Source organism: Triticum dicoccoides, chromosome 2A (genome assembly GCF_002162155.2).
Source record: "Triticum dicoccoides isolate Atlit2015 ecotype Zavitan chromosome 2A, WEW_v2.0, whole genome shotgun sequence".
In the NCBI taxonomy this organism is placed as follows: domain Eukaryota; kingdom Viridiplantae; phylum Streptophyta; class Magnoliopsida; order Poales; family Poaceae; genus Triticum; species Triticum dicoccoides.
The window spans coordinates 229,112,723-229,130,016 of NC_041382.1; the positions used below are offsets into that span (position 1 = coordinate 229,112,723).

The window sequence follows — 17,294 nt, forward strand, 5'->3', positions numbered from 1 at the left end:
CTCTCTCTCTCGTGTTCTTGATGGATTGGACCTTGATGTATCATGAGCTTGATTATTGGATCTTATGATGTTCATCTCTCTCCATCCTTTTTGTGGTGAATTGAGTCTTGCTCTTTGAAGCTTCTTTATGTTGGATTGAATATTTTGGATTTGAGATCACTTGATGCATGTCTAGTAATTAACTTGCGAATACCCGTGGTGACATTGGTATACTCTTAGCATAAAGGTTGAATGACATGTTTCATATGGTTTTGTCGTAGTACGATCTCTAGGGCTATCCTTGACACTTTGGGGGTGGTTCAATAGATTGATTGTAAACACAACTTTGAGGTGGTTTGCAACCTACGCGATTTCATCATGCTTTCTCCGATAGAATAGAAACTTTGGAGTGATTCTTTGCCGCACTTTGAAGGATTACAATGATGTTCAAATATTTTAATGACGTTGAGAGTTGGCACTAGTGAAAGTATGAACCCTAGACCTTGTTTCCAAGCATTGCAATACTGTTTTTACTTGCTACTTTACTGTTTTATTTATTCAAATTATAAATATAAATTTCTATCACCCATATCACACATATATCATCATGTCTTCGCCAAACTAGTGCACATCGTATGATTGACAACTGTTTTGGGTATGTTGGGATACATGAGATTTCTTGTATTTAATTACAGAATTGTTTGAGAGAGAACCATCTTCATCCTACACCTTCCACGAATTGATAAATTTTAGGTCATCCACTTGAGAGAAATTTGTTGATGTCATATAAAACTCTGCGATTGGAGGTCCAACCAAGTCTACAAGAGTAAAGTTACGTAGTAGACATAAAAGGGCCAGTCGACAGCCTCTTTGACAATTCGCGGAGTGCCGGTCACTAACATTGAAGGGGCCATCACGACAAGCGGCGGTCGGCAGAGGGAGAGTCGCGATCCGTGGAGTGCTGGTCACTGACATTGAAGGGGCCACTACGACAAGCGAAGGACAGGGGCTGGCGCTAGTGGAAGATCCATCGCAGCGGACACGACGATCGAAGACAAAACCGATGGAAGATCCATCACAGCGGACACGACGATCGAAGACAAAACCGATGAGTATGCACTTACGAACTCACAAAGAGGGTGTTAGAACTTTTTCATTAAAAAGAGTAATTGACAGGAAAAAAACTACCACTTTAGAGGTATCGGTTCTAAAAATCTACCACTTTTAAATTATTGACTAAAATCTACCATAATAGTGCCAAATACTACCACTTTAGTTAATAACCGGTTTAGACGATTTATAAACATGTTTATGGCAGGCGGGACCCATCTTCCATGGCTGACGTGACAGGAAAGTCAACTCTGTTTATTTTGACCATTACATTTGCCATTATTGTAGGTGGGACCCACCTGTCAATTTTATTAAAATCCAAGCCCAGCCCGGCCCAGGAATTTCGGTCCGAGCTCGGGCCGGGTGGTCGGGCTGGGCTGCCATGCCCGGGTTTACGTTGGTGACACTTTGCAATCAAACAAGCAAGAAGAGAAACATTTCTTAGCTGGAAAGTCGCAAAACAAAACTACATTAGCAAGGCACCATTTGCAAGGTTGCTGGAACACCTGCTACGCTTCAGGGCTGTGCAATTTAAAAAGCAAAAAGAACAAGAAAAACACGACTGTGAATCCAGTGACATTGGATTGCGTCATCACTGGACAAGCATCATCCTTTCTCGTTATAAACACTATCTCACGGAATTCATTCAGAATAAATTGGCGGAATGTTGCCCGCAGAGATTGCTACCGCGTGCACTTTGCTTTTGCCATTTTCTTCTTCTTCTTCACGGCCTTGGGCCTCTTTGTCTGCCGTTTTTCTCTCTTCTCTTCTTTCACTTTCTTCTTCATCTCCTTCCGAGCAGCCTTCCTCTCCTCAGGTCCCATCTTGGGAGTACTTTGCAACGACCACTTATTTTGCACATTCACTGCGTTATGTGGCAACTCTTCTTGCTGCTTTTCATCACTACGCGTGTTTCTTTCAGCCCGCACAAATCCTAGCAATGGCTGGTTATAAAGCTTATCCGCTGGTGGCTCATAACCCAAGAAGGATGGGCCTTGCAACATTGACATGTTGGCTATATCAGCCTCACACTGCTTCATATAATCCAACGTCTACACAAGGAAATCAAGTGAATTATTGTTAAACCCATCCGGCTAGTCCAAACATGTATAGGAAAAATGAAATTAAACACAGACTTCCTGAATCCTATGCATTAAACCCACTGATTAAACCCAACAAGAGGAACATCATCCATCTAAGACTTTGATTCATGAGTACCACAACATAGTAAGTGCAAGTTTGCCTGCCAGCAACATCTCCTAACTAGGAGGCTAATCATTTATGGCAAATATGAGCAGATGAAGGTTCAACTAATCTTACCTGCACCATGACTGTTGGAGATATTTCATCATCATTTGCGAGTATATCTCCATTCTCCAACATCTTTTGCTGAACCTGTGATTAATACAATACAGCTAACCCATCAGATTCTTCTTTATCGATGATACAGCATGCACCATCACCAATTTATCTTCATTCAACATACCTGTTCTAGGTAATCGTCCACATCGTCATCCACAATGTTTCGATCAATCACAAAATTAATTAGATCTGTTACTGTCATGACACCAACACCTCGTTTCTTAAAGAAGTCCTGCACAAAATGTTGCATATATCAGACGTATCAATTTATTAATTTATTAATATACACATGTGTGGTGCTCTATCCAGCTTTTCACTTACAGAAACATGCAAACAATCTTCCTTTAAGAAGTCCAACGCCAAAGGGTGATCGAGGTCAACTGATTGCGAAACATCAATGATATGTAAGTGGCCCTGCACAACAGAAGAGGGATATAAGAACCGGTTTTCTGGAACAATGGTAAGATTACTGGAAAAAGCTCAAAACAGGTTTCAAGTACCTCAAAATAAAGAATGTTATATTCACTCAAATCGCCATGGACCAGCTTGCACTTTTGGTAAAGTGTCCTCATTATCGTAACAATCTGAAAACATGGTGCAGTAAGTACGTGAGAAAACTCAAAATGATATACAAATACTGCAATCAAGAATGAGAGATATCATATGTCTTGATTCTCTTAACCCAAATCTAGTGTATGACAAAATCCATAATGATAACATTCTCAAAAAAAAATTCATAATGATAAGAGTAATATAATACACATCAGCAACAGAATAAATGAAAGCTAGAGCCTGGGACTACAATGTGAATAAAATATCATAACATATATTTTACACGAGGACTTGTGGAAATGTAAATGACCACTATAACAGGTGGAAGTACAAAGCCTCCTAAAAAAAGTTATATTTAGAAAATATTGACCATTCTTCAGTCCAGGAAAACTAGACTGCTGTCACGTATTTGCATTGTAGGACTTCACTAAATTTTTAAAGTGCAGACAAAAATACGACCCCAAAAGGTTTTGTTGTTGTTGACTAAAACATGACCCGACAATTGAGGAGTGGGGAAGATAAGTGCAACGAAAATAACATTAAGAAGTTTGTTATAGCTAAAAAGGTTCTTGTATCATCACGGCATCACCATCCCTTGCAACAAACCATACTCCAAATGTGAATTATGATATATATGCTAAGTTGTATAACGGATATTAAGTTCCAACTTTGAACCATCCAGTTGGACTATCAATACAACAGGTAATTGTTCGGAACACTGTTTTGACTTGTCATGTACGGATGTACCTCAAAGTAAGCTTCACGCAGCTTGTCATCCGACAAAGCAGCATCCTTAAGATGAGGAGCCGCCCAACCTCCTTTCCCTGAAAGATAACCAAAGAATTTGTATCAGAACATATATCAACTATACTTTTATCCTGCAAGCAAGATAAGCATGTTTCCAACTAAAAATAAATAACTACAAATATACCATTGTTACACAAGAAAGTTGTGGAATTACCTATGAATTTCATCACCAATACATGAAGCTTCTGGAGCAATGGTTCTGGGCATCGAATTTTAGCTGCTCTCACTCTGTAACGAGGGTTACAGAGAAATAGATGGATTCAAATACTAGAAAATTATAGGGGAACAAGAGCCCCGCCACTTTGCAGGCCGGCCCCGCCATTGCGACGCGTGATGCTGCGCCCTCGTCCACCCCCGTGGCCCTGTCTGAGCTGCATGCCAGCCCCTCCTCGGCTACGCGGGACGCGGATCATATGGTCCCACTCATCGCGCCTTCGCCCCATCCTGCCGCCGCCATCGGGGACGCTGACTTGGGCTGCCCCTCCCCGACGGCCCAGGAACCCAGATGCATATTGCAAAGGCCCACGCCTCCTGATGCTCATGCCAGCAGGCCCGCTCCCCCAAGCCCGTCAACGCTGCAATCCACCCCTGTGTCCCATGCGCCTCAGATGCGCAGCGCAGGGCGTTTTGCCACGCCGGTTTCCCGGAGATCGTGGCGACCTCTTGGCATCCGGTGGATGAACGCCGATCCGTTCCGGCGTTTCAAACGGCGCATGCAGGCCACAGCGCGGAAACTCACCAGCTGGAGCGCGCGTTCCGTTGGTAACGTGCGAGACCAGCTTGCGATCTCTCGCGAGCTGCTCCTCTGCTTCGACGCCGCACAAGAACAGCGCGCCCTATCACCGCATGAAGTTTGGCTGCGTCGTCAGATCAAGCTCTCCTACCTTGGCCTTGCTTCCCTTGAGTGGACGATCGCCCGGCAGCGCGCACGCATTGCATCTCTCAAAGACGGCGACGCGAACACTACGTTGTACCATCGCCAGTGCACGTACCGCAAGCAGAAGAACTGGATCCATGGCATCTCTGTCGATGGCGCCGTGCTCACTGATCCCAGCGACATGGCCGCGGCCTCATTCGAGCACTTCGACAGCCGGATTGGGACGGACGTGCCACGTGACTGCACCATTGACCTGTCGCAGTTCATTGAGCCCTCAAACCTGGAGGACCTCGACGCGCCATTCAGTGAAGATGAGATTTGGCAAGCCATCAAAAGCTTGCCGTCTCGCAAGGCGCCCGGCCCGGACGGCTTCACCGCGGAGTTCCTCCGCTCCTGCTGGCCGGTCATCAAGCACGACCTCCGATGTGTCTTTGACCAGGTTTACGCGCTGCGTGGCCGCGGGTTTAGCTGCCTTAACCAGGCGCTAATTACGCTCCTCCCCAAGCGCGCCGATGCCAATGGCCTGGGGGATTATAGGCCCATAAGCCTAATTCACATTGTTGCCAAGGTCCTGGCCAAGCTGCTTTCGCTCCGCCTAGCCCCCAAGCTCAACAATCTTGTCAGCAACGTCCAGAACGCGTTCATCCCCGGGCGAAGTCTTCACGACAACTTCATCCTTGTGCGTCAATCCGCGCGGCTTTTGCATCAACTTGGTGCCCCTCGCGTGCTTCTGAAGCTTGACTTGGCGCGGGCTTTCGACTCCGTCCCGTGGCCTTTCCTGTTTGAGGTGCTGCGATGCCATGGCTTCGGCAACCGCTTCCTTGATTGGATCGCCCTTCTCCTGTCGTCGGCCAGCACCAAGGTTCTCCTCAACGGCAACCCCGGACCAGCGATTTGGCACCGCTGTGGACTGCGCCAAGGTGATCCAGTTTCCCCGCAGCTCTTCGTCCTGGCTGTCGATATGTTGGGCAGGCTCTTCCATCGCGCGATCGAGCTCCGGGTCATGCAGCAGCTCCACCCGCGCCGCGCCATTCCTACCATATCCCTTTACGCCGACGACGTAATTCTCCTATGCCACCCCTCGCCGGATGATATTGCGGCGGTGAAGGAGATCTTGCAGCTCTTTGGGCGCGCCTCCGGCCTGCACGTGAACTTCCAAAAGAGCGCTGCGGCCCTCATCAGCTGCGACACCGTGGATGCTGCTCATGTTGTCGCGCACCTGGGATGCCCCATCGTCGAATTCCCGCTCACTTACTTGGGCATCCCGCTCACGCTGCGTCGCCCCACTGCTGCCCAGCTCCAACCCGTCGTCGACAAAGTCGCTGGGAAGTTACCCTTCTGGAAAGCTTGGCTCATGAACAAAGCCGGCCGCCTTGCCTTCGTCAAGGCGGTCTTGAGCGCGATCCCCATACATCAGCTACTTGTGCTTGCGCCGCCAAAGAAGACCATCAAACTCTTGGAGAAGATTGAAAGAGGATTCCTCTGGGCTGGCCGCGCCGAGGCCAATGGTGGCAATTGCCACGTCAACTGGTGGTGCGTCTGCCGGCCTATCCAGTTCGGCGGCCTCGGCGTTCACGACCTCGAGCGCACCGGCCTCGCCCTTCGCATGCGGTGGCAATGGCTCAGCCGAGTTGACGATAGCAGGGCCTGGAGCGGCCTTGACTTGCAATTCGCGCCCGAGGAGCGCGCGCTCTTCTTCGCCTCCACTACCATGACTATTGGCGATGGCCAACACGCCCTGTTTTGGGAGGACAGATGGATCAACGGGCGTGCGGTCCGCGAGATCGCGCCCCTCCTTTATGCTCTCATCCCCAAACGACGTCGCAAGTCCAGAACTGTTGCGGACGGCCTTCATGCGAACCAATGGGCCACGGACATCCACGGCATGATTGGCATCCCAGAGATTGGAGAATACCTACGCCTTTGGCACATGCTCGCCGAAACTGCCCTCAGCGACGCACCAGACCGCATTCGCTGGAAGTGGACCACGAACGGCGAGTATTCCGCCAAGTCTGCATACCTCGCCACTTTTCACGGCTCCACCAGATGCCAGGCTTGGAAGCTTACATGGAAGTGCTGGGCACCGCCTAGGGTACGCTTCTTCCACTGGCTTGCCAACCTCGACCGGTGCTGGACGGCCGACCGCCTAGCGCGACGCAACCTGCCGCACCCACAGCGCTGCCCACTTTGCGATCAGGCCCCGGAGACGATTCACCACCTACTCCTGGAGTGCCCTTTCAGCCGCGTAGTGTGGCACGAGATCTTCTCATGGCTACGCCTCTCCTGCCAGCTGCCCACTGATGATGCCACTCTCCACGACTGGTGGCGCTCTGCAAAACATGACACCCCTAAACCTATGCACAAGGGATTGGCCTCCGCTGCCTTGCTCGTCCCTTGGATGATCTGGAAGCATCGCAATGGATGCGTGTTTGAAGGCACACCACCGTCGGTTACCTCCCTAACTGCTAGGATTAAGGATGAGGCCGCACTACGGGCCAGAGCTGGAGCCTTTGGGCTCCGGGCTATCTTGCCACAGACCTGGGATGTTCACTAGTGTGCCTGTACTCACCTTGTAAATCTGCCTCCTAGGAGGATTGTACCAAACCCCTTCTTTTCAATACAATGAAACGCAAAAGTCTTTTTGCATTTTCTCGGAAAAAAAAGAGATTAAGAAGTGATAGACTATTTTTTACCAAAAAAAAGACAGCCCGGTGCACGTAGCTCCCGCTTGCGCGGGGTCCGGGGAGGGTCTGACCACTTTGGGTCTTTTGTACGCAGCCTTTTCATGCATTTCTGCAAGAGGCTGTTTTCATGACTCAAACCCGTGACCTCGTGGTCACAAGGCAACAACTTCACCAGTCGCCAGGGCTCCCCTAACTAACTAAAATTAAACACAACAATAATAGCTTCCTAACTTCTAGAGTATAAACAATACGAAATTATGAATAAGGCATGAAAAATATATCCCACCGTTTAAGATTTCTCATTTCCTTTTCAGCCCAGGTCTTAACCATTTTCCGGGGATTATGCTTGCAGTAACCATATCTAAAACGATAATCTCCTTGAATATATCTGTCTCTATCCCTGCAATAAACAAATGTCATTCACGCATTTTCAGATCAATTTTTTTAACAAGTACGGAAAGGATAAAGAGCATATCAAATGACACACTACTGCAATATGTTTCAACAAGAATCTATAGGGGAGCAACAAACAAGTGTAAAGAATCAAATCTTACTTAAATACAAGGACAGAGGTTTTATAGACTTTGATTGCTAGCTCCTGGCCATCTATCTTTGTTGCATGATAGACATTTGCCTGCACAGAAAGAGGATTAATGTTGAATATGGAAGTAGATAATACCCAATCAGGAAAACAGATAACTGAAACCAGCAGATAGAGCAGCATTCTCTTTATTCTATTTACCAAACAAGGAGCTGGTATTTCATTTATTAATAAGAGAAAAGTATATTTTTCGTCCCTCAACTCTTGGCAGAGTCTAGATTTGGTCCCTCAACTCCGAAACCGGACAACTTGCACCTTCAACTACTAAAACCGGACAAGGTTCGTCCCTGGACACGGTTTTGACCGGTTTTGGTGTTGACTTCCCCGGTTTTGACCGTGTTTTGACTCAAATTCGTGTACTTTCTTCGAATCCATTTATTTTTTCAGGTCCACATACCATTTTCAAGTTCACGTGCTTTTATCAAATCCGCGCAAGTTGTCCGATTTTGAAGTTGAGGGACCAAATCTAGACTCCGTCGAAAGTTGAGGGATGAAAAATATACTTTTCTCTATTAATAATGTTCTAACGCTTTTAAGTCTGCAGCAAAGAGAAATACATAGATCGAAGGAAATAGTTCAGTAGCACATGCACTGCATGTTAGTGTTTACCTCCTTTCCTGTATAAATGCAGCCATTTATATTATTGAAAACACCACCATTCAACATCTTGAACAGAACCATGCGTGTTCTTGGGTCAATGGCCTGCATGTAAACGAATTACTTCATTGATAAAGATATTAGATAAATGTAAAGTAACTGATACTTCACTAAGCATCAGGAAGAGCATGGTTAATGCTTGTATAAGAGAAGAAACTTCTACCCCTCAGCCGTATGTACAAAAAAAAAAGATAATTAACGTGGTAGTCAGGCCTAATGAAAAACTGCAATCAGCAAAATAATTTAGATAACATCACCTCAGGAAATTTCACTTAAGTAGCCAACATTACTCTAACAAAAAGAGTTGGTGACTCATGGTGCCATTTAGATCATACATATAGCTGGGAATTAAACGAGTTCCAAAACGTGAAATAAGAAGATACTTTCTGACCAATGCAAGCAGACTCTTGAAACGAATGCCAGCTCGATTGGAAGGGAATGGAACGGTACATCAGGATTATGCAGGATTGCAAGTGCATGCAGACATGCTCAGCTCCAAAAGGCATAGGACAGAATAAATATCACTTAGCAGAGAGCATTTAAAGACCTGTTCCACCGTAGCACGATCGGCCTTCTCATGGTTCCTTGTTTTGCCAATTGCTGTGTCCCTTATGCTGTCCCTGATTGCAGTCGTTACCGAATTTGACATCCCCACGTTCATTCTACCTTCCCACTCCTAAATAATACGTACAAAATCCATCACATAAGATATTGAACACAACGTACCATAACACGAGACTGTAGACATCATATACAAGCAAATAATTCACCACGTTAGGCTCTATATAAGGCGAAGAGTTGAAGCTGCATACCTCCAAGGGCGTGGCCCGCATGTGGGAGGCGAGCCTCTGTGTGCGGTTGGAGAGCGGCTGAAAAGGGCGGGAGAGCACGCCACCGTGGGCGTTCGGCCTCCGCGCCACGGCCACGCCTCCGACGGTCGAGAAGGCGGCGGATGGCCGGGCTGAGCCATCAGGGCCCTCAACGGCGTCGAGCCAGTCCAGGCCATCGCCAACTTCGGAGTCGGAGACATCTTCCGAGACGTCGGACTCGGACCACTCGTCCGCAGGGTCGAGCTCGACGTGCACCATCTTCGACGACAGAATGCTCGACCTTCACCGAAGTCTGTGCCTTGCTGCTATTCGCGAGCCACCGCCCACGCGCAGAGTCGCCGCCTTGCCGCTGCTCGCCCGCCGCCGCCGCCTCCTTGCCGCTGCTCGCCCGATCGATGGCTGGTGGCCGGTGTCTGGTGGGCTTCTCCGTTAATATGGGCCGTGGGCCAACTACTTTGGTTCGGTTTCTTCGGTCCTTCGGTTAGAAAGAAGTCCATTTTTCACCCCCAAATGCGTCCCAGGGACAGATACCTCCCTGAACTCGAATTTGGTATAATTTTCACTCTCAAATCTTCAAAATCGGATAAATCTCCTCCTTCAGTGGTTTTGCTTCCGATTTGTCAGATTTTTGACGGTTTTGGAAGATGATTAGGCATTTGACTCTTGACGTGGCATCAGACCAATTTTCTTTGCATCAGACTAGTTCATCCTTGTCCCATTCTCTTTTCTTCGTTCGCAATGGATGCCCTTGTAGACCATGGCCACGAAGACGCTGCCGTAGAGCTTATTGCCATCCAAATCCTCAACCCAGCTTTTGCGGTTTGTCTTTCCGTCCAAATCCTTCGTAAGCATTAAGCGCATCGTGCCCCTCGTCCACGACGAAGATCATGTCGCGGTCGCCAGGTAATGCCGCGGCAGGGCCCTTCCACCCAGCGAGCATGCTGGCGGCATGTCCTCTCACCTGCCGGCCACGAGGTCGAACACGACGGCCTCCATAGCGCGCCGCTGCCGCGTACGTTGACCATAGATATCTTCCCGCCCGAGCAGAAGCCGTAGAGGGAGCGGCTCCCACGGCATGGCGGGGTCCCATATCGCCTAGGAGCACGCGATAGTGAGGTTGTAGCCGGCGCACGCAACGAACAAGCAGCCCCGCCCGCCGTTCCCCACCTACGCAGAGCAATGGGACCCGCGAGCCGGCCAGCCAGGACGGCACGGGCGCGGCGGCCGGGTCGAACACGAGCAGGCGGCACAACACCAAGTAGACTCCGCGATGAGGACGAGCTACGCCGCGGCGGCCACAAACCGAAACGGCAACCGGCGGGAGAGGACGGGTCGCAAAGCATCGGGGCGCCGACATCCCGTCCTAGTCCCACCGCACGACGATCTGTTCGTAGGCCATGAAGATCGCGCCGCCGTCGCCGGTGCCCTCGAGAAGCGCGTAGAGTGAGAGGGACGACAGCAACGACGGGGCAAACAGGAGGCGGTGCCATGGCAGACGACGCACTTTAGGAGGCGAGCTTTACTCTGTCTACACACCTAAATACCATGCCACATCACACTTTCTAGCCCCAAACCCGCCTAAAATTGATGCAAAACCACCTAAGGTGGAGATTTACCCGGTTTTAAGGATTTGAGGGTCAAAATCATACCAAATTTGAGTTCAGGGGGTATTTGTCCCTTAGGCTACATTTGAGGGTGAAAAATGAACTTCTTTCTGTTGGTTAACGTAGTAATTTCAAAAAAATTCCTACGCACATGCAAGATCATGGTGATGCATAGCAACGAGGGAAGAGTGTGATCTACGTACCCTTGTAGATCGACAGCGGAAGCGTTATGACAACGTGGTTGATGTAGTCGTACGTCTTCACGGCCCGACCGATCAAGCACCGAAACTACGGCACCTCCGAGTTTTAGCACACGTTCAGCTCGATGACAATCCCCGGACTCCGATCCAGCAAAGTGTCGGGGGAAGAGTTCCGTCAGCACGACGGCGTGGTGACGATCTTGATGTTCTACCATCGCAGGGCTTTGCCTAAGCACCGCTACAATATTATCGAGGATTATGGTGGAAGGGGGCACCGCACACGGCTAAGAATATGATCACATGGATCAACTTGTGTGTCTATGGGGTGCCCCCTGCCCCCGTATATAAAGGACCAAGGGGGAGGAGGCCGGCCCTAGGAGGGGCGCGCCAGGAAGTAGGATTCCTACTCCTAGTTGGAGTAGGTTTCCTCCTTTCCTAGTCCAACTAGGAGAAGGGGGAAAGGGGGGAAGAGGGGAAGGAAGGGAGAGAGGGGCCGCGCCCCAAATCCCTTGTCCAATTCGGACTGGGCTTGGGAGGGGCGCGCGCCACCTCCTGGTCCTTTCCACTAAGGTCCATTAAGGCCCATTGTTTCTTCCTCGTATTCCCGTAACTCCCCGGTACCTCTGAAAATACCCGAATCACTCAGAACCTTTCCGATGTCCGAATATAGTTGTCCAATATATCAATCTTTACATCTCGACCATATCGAGACTCCTAGTCACATCCCCGATCTCATCCGGACTCCGAAATCCTTCGGTACATCAAAACTCATAAACTCATAATATAACTGTCATCAAAACCTTAAGCGTGCGGACCCTACGGGTTCGACAACAATGTAGACATGACCGAGACACGTCTCCGGTCAATAACCAATAGCGGAACCTAGATGCTCATATTGGCTCCCACATATTCTACGAAGATCTTTATCGGTCAGACCGCATAACAACATACGTTGTTCCCTTTGTCATCGGTATGTTACTTGCCCGAGATTCGATCGTCGGTATCTCAATACCTTGTTCAATCTCGTTACCGGCAAGTCTCTTTACTCATTTCGTAATACATCATCTCGCAACTAACTCATTAGTTGCAATGCTTGCAAGGCTTATGTGATGTGCATTACCGAGAGGGCCCAGAGATACCTCTCCGATAATCGGAGTGACAAATCCTAATCTCGAAATACGCCAACCCAACATGTAGCTTTGTAGACACCTGTAGAGCTCCTTTATAATCACCCAGTTACGTTGTGACGTTTGGTAGCACACAAAGTGTTCCTCCGGCAAACGGGAGTTGCATAATCTCATAGTCACAGGAACATGTATAAGTCATGAAGAAAGCAATAGCAACATACTAAACGATCGAGTGCTAAACTAACGGAATGAGTCAAGTCAATCACATCATTCTTCTAATGATGTGATCCCGTTAATCAAATAACAACTATTTTGTTCATGGTTAGGAAATATAACCATCTTCGATTAACGAGCTAGTCAAGTAGAGGCATACTAGTGACACTCTGTTTGTCTATGTATTCACATATGTATTATGTTTTCGGTTAATACAATTCTAGCAAGAATAATAAACATTTATCATGATATAAGGAAATAAATAATAACTTTATTATTGCCTCTAGGGCATATTTTCTTCAGTCTCCCACTTGCACTAGAGTCAATAATCTAGTTCACATTGCCATGTGATCCAACACTAATAGTTCACATCACCATGTGATTAACACCCATAGTTCACATTGTCATGTGACCTGTACCCAAAGGATTTACTAGAGTCAGTAATCTAGTTCACATAGCTTATGTGATTAACACCCAAAGAGTACTAAGGTGTGATCATGTTTTGCTTGTGAGAAAATTTTAGTCAACGGGTCTGTCACATACAGATCCGTAAGTATTTTGCGAATTCTATGTCTACAATGCTCTGCACGGAACTACTCTAGCTAATTGCTCCCACTTTCAATATGTATCTAGATCGAGACTTAGAGTCATCCAGATCTATGTCAAAACTTGCATCGACGTAACTTTTTACGACGAACCTTTTGTCGCCTCCATAATCGAGAAACATATCCTTGTTTCACTAAGGATAATTTTGACCGCTGTCCAGTGATCTACTCCTAGATCACTATTGTACTCCCTTGCCAAAATTAGTGTAGGGTATACAATAGGTCTGGTACACAGCATGGCATACTTTATAGAACCTATGGCCAAGGCATAGGGAATGACTTCTTTCTATTTTCTGCCGTGGTCGGGCTTTGAGTCTTACTCAATTTCACACCTTGTAACACAGGCAAGAATTCTTTCTTTGACTGTTCCATTTTGAACTACTTCAAAATTTTGTCAGGGTATGTACTCATTGAAAAAACTTATCAAGCGTTTTGATCTATCTCTATAGATCTTGATGCTCAATATGTAAGCAGCTTCACCGAGGTCTTTCTTTGAAAAAAACTCCTTTCAAACACTCCTTTATGCTTTGCAGAATAATTCTACATTATTTCCGATCAACAATATGTCATTCACATATACTTATCAGAAATGTTGTATTGCTCCCACTCACTTTCTTGTAAATACAGGCTTCACCGCAAGTCTGTATAAAACTATATGCTTTGATCAACTTATCAAAGCGTATATTCCAACTCCGAGATGCTTGCACCAGTCCATAGATGGATCGCTGGAGCTTGCATATTCTGTTAACACTTTTAGGATTGACAAAACCTTCTGGTTGCATCATATACAACTCTTCTTTAAGAAATCCATTAAGGAATGCAGCTTTGTTTATCCATTTGCCAGATTTCATAAAATGCGGCAATTGCTAACATGATTCGGACAGACTTAAGCATAGATACAATTGAGAAACTCTTATCGTAGTCAACACCTTGAACTTTGTCGAAAAACCTTTTGCGACAATTCTAGCTTTGTAGATAGTAACACTACTATCAGCGTCCGTCTTCCTCTTGAAGATCCATTTAATCTCAGTGACTTGTCGAACATTTGGCAAGTCAACCAAAGTCCATACTTTGTTCTCATACATGGATCTCATCTCAGATTTCATGGCCTCAAGCCATTTCGCGGAATCTGGACTCATCATCGCTTCCTCATAGTTCGTAGGCTCGTCATGGTCAAGTAACATGACTTCCAGAATAGGATTACCGTACCACTCTGGTGCGGATCTCACTCTGGTTTACCTACGAGGTTTGGTAGTAACTTGATCTGAAGTTACATGATCATCATCATTAGCTTCCTTACTAATTGGTGTAGTAGTCACAGGAATAGATTTCTGTGATGAACTACTTTCCAATAAGGGAGAAGGTACAATTACCTTATCAAGTTCTACTTTCCTCCCACTCACTTCTTTCGAGAGAAACTCCTTCTCTAGAAAGGATCCATTCCTAGCAACGAATAGCTTACCTTCGTATCTGTGATAGAAGGTGTACCCAACATTTTTCTTTTTGGGTATCCTATGAAGACGCACTTCTCCGATTTGGGTTTGAGCTTATCAGGTTGAAACTTTTTCACATAAGCATTGCAACCTCAAACTTTAAGAAACGACAGCTTAGGTTTCTTGCCAAACCATAGTTCATACGGTGTCGTCTCAACGGATTTAGATGGTGCCCTATTTAACGTGAATGCAGCTGTCTCTAATGCATAACCCCAAAACGATAGTGGTAGATCGGTAAGAGACATCATAGATCGCACCATATCTAATAAAGTACGGTTATGACGTTCGGACACACCATTACATTGTGGTGTTCCAGGTGGCGTGAGTAGTGAAACTATTTCACATTGTTTTTAACTGAAGACCAAACTCGTAACTCAAATATTTTACTTCTGCGATCATATCGTAGAAACTTTTATTTTTGTTATGATGATTCTCCACTTCACTCTGAAATTATTTGAACTTTTCAAATGTTTCAGACTTGTGTTTCATCAAGTAGATATACTCATATCTGCTCAAATCATCTGTGAAGATCAGAAAATAATGATACCTGCCACGAGTCTCAATATTCATCGGACCACATACATCAATATGTATGATTTCCAACAAATCTGTTGCTCGCTCTATTGTTCTGGAGAACGGAGTCTTAGTCATCTTGCCCATGAGGCATGGTTCGCAAGCATCAAGTGATTCCAAAAGCCCATCAGCATGGATTTTCTTCATGTGCTTTACACCAATATGACCTAAACAACAGTGCCACAAATAAGTTGCACTATCATTATTAACTTTGCATCTTTTGGTTTCAATATTATGATTATGTGTATCAGTACGATCGAGATCCAACGAACTATTTTCATTGGGTGTGTAACCATATAAGGTTTTATTCATGTAAACAGAACAACAATTTATTCTCTTACTTAAATGAATAACCGTATTACAACAAACATGATCAGATCATATTCATGCTCAACGCAAACACCAAATAACACTTATTTAGGTTCAACACTAATCCCGAAAGTATAGGGAGTGTGCGATGATGATCATATCAATCTTGGAACTACTTCCAACACACATCGTCACTTCACCCTTAACTAGTATATGTTCATTATGCAACTCCCGTTTTGAGTTACTACTCTTAGCAACTGAACCAGTATCAAATACCGAGGGGTTGCTATAAACACTAGTAAAGTACACATCAATAACATGTATATCAAATATACTTATGTTCACTTTGCCATCCTTCTTATCCGCCAAATACTTGGGGCAGTTCCATTTCCAGTGACCAGTCCCTTTGCAGTAGAAACACTTAGTCTCAGGCTTAGGATCAGACTTGGGCTTCTTCACTTGAGTAGCAACTTGCTTGCCGTTCTTCTGGAAGTTCCCCTTCTTCCCTTTGCCCTTTTCTTGAAACTAGTAGTCTTGTCAACCATCAACACTTGATGCTCTTTCTTGATTTCTACCTTCATCGATTTCATCATCATGAAAAGCTCGGGAGTCGTTTCGTCATCCCTTGCATACTATAGTTCATCACGAAGTTCTACTAACTTGGTGATGGTGACTAGAGAATTCTGTCGATCACTATCTTATCTGGAAGATTAACTCCCACTTGATTCAAGCGATTGCAGTACCCAGACAATCTAAGCACATGCTCACTAGTTGAGCGATTCTCCTCCATCTTTTAGCTATAGAACTTGTTGGAAACTTCATATCTCTCAACTCGGGTATTTGCTTGAAATATTAACTTCAACTCCTGAAACATCTCATATGGTCCATGACGTTCAAAACGTCTTTGAAGTCCCGATTCTAAGCCGTTAAGCATGGTGCACTAAACTATCAAGTAGTTATCATATTGAGCTAGCCAAATGTTCATGACGTCTGCATCTGCTCCTGCAATAGGTCTGTCACCTAGCGGTGCATCAAGGACATAATTCTTCTGTGCAGCAATGAGGATAAACCTCAGATCACGGATCCAATCCACATCATTGCTACTAACATCTTTCAACACAATTTTCTCTAGGAACATATCAAAATAAACACAGGGAAGCAACAACCGAGCTATTGATCTACAACATGATTTGCAAAATACTACCAGGACTAAGTTCATGATAAATTTAGGTTTCAATTAATCATATTACTAAAGAACTCCCACTTAGATAGACATCCCTCTAATCCTCTAAGTGATTACATGATCCAAATCAACTAAACCATGTCCGATCATCACGTGAGATGGAGTAGTTTCATTGGTGAACATCGCTATGTTGATCATATCTACTATATGATTCACGCTCGACCTTTCGGTCTCCGTGTTCCGAGGCCATATCTGTATATGCTTGGCTCGTCAAGTATAACCTGAGTATTCCGCGTGTGCAACTGTTTTGCACCCGTTGTATTTGAACGTAGAGCCTATCACACCCGATCATCACGTGGTGTCTCAGCACGAAGAACTTTCGCAACGGTGCATACTCAGGGAGAACACTTCTTGATAATTAGTGAGAGATCATCTTAAAATGCTACCGTCAATCAAAGCAAGATAAGATGCATAAAAGATAAACATCACATGCAATCAATATAAGTGATATGATATGGCCATCATCAT

General features: G+C 45.9%; 1 protein-coding gene and 1 pseudogene across 1 annotated transcript; both read right to left on the minus strand.

Annotated features, from left to right (window-relative positions):
• Window positions 1-1,505: 1,505 nt before the first annotated feature.
• Window positions 1,506-9,845, minus strand: LOC119359310 (serine/threonine-protein kinase RIO1-like). Its single transcript, XM_037625573.1, has 12 exons — window positions 9,442-9,845; window positions 9,177-9,305; window positions 8,582-8,674; window positions 7,926-8,005; window positions 7,658-7,771; window positions 3,965-4,038; window positions 3,751-3,827; window positions 2,952-3,035; window positions 2,773-2,865; window positions 2,576-2,683; window positions 2,410-2,484; window positions 1,506-2,141 (listed from the first exon to the last, which is right to left on the minus strand). The coding sequence occupies exons 1-12, from the start codon at window positions 9,715-9,717 to the stop codon at window positions 1,773-1,775; spliced, it is 1,572 nt and encodes a 523-aa protein (XP_037481470.1). The 5' UTR covers window positions 9,718-9,845; the 3' UTR covers window positions 1,506-1,772.
• A 416-nt stretch (window positions 9,846-10,261) lies between these two features.
• The window catches only part of LOC119357809, a 94,709-nt pseudogene continuing 87,676 nt past the window's right edge, over window positions 10,262-17,294 (minus strand).

Excerpts from the sequence above, each read along its gene's own strand:
- LOC119359310 (XM_037625573.1), bottom strand. The coding sequence starts at position 9,717 with ATGGTGCACGTCGAGCTCGACCCTGCGGACGAGTGGTCCGAGTCCGAC. Across the intron at positions 4,039-7,657 it reads GAAATGAGAAATCTTAAACG|AGTGAGAGCAGCTAAAATTC; the intron begins GTGGGATATATT and ends CCCTCGTTACAG. Across the intron at positions 3,036-3,750 it reads TGCGTGAAGCTTACTTTGAG|ATTGTTACGATAATGAGGAC; the intron begins GTACATCCGTAC and ends CCATGTTTTCAG.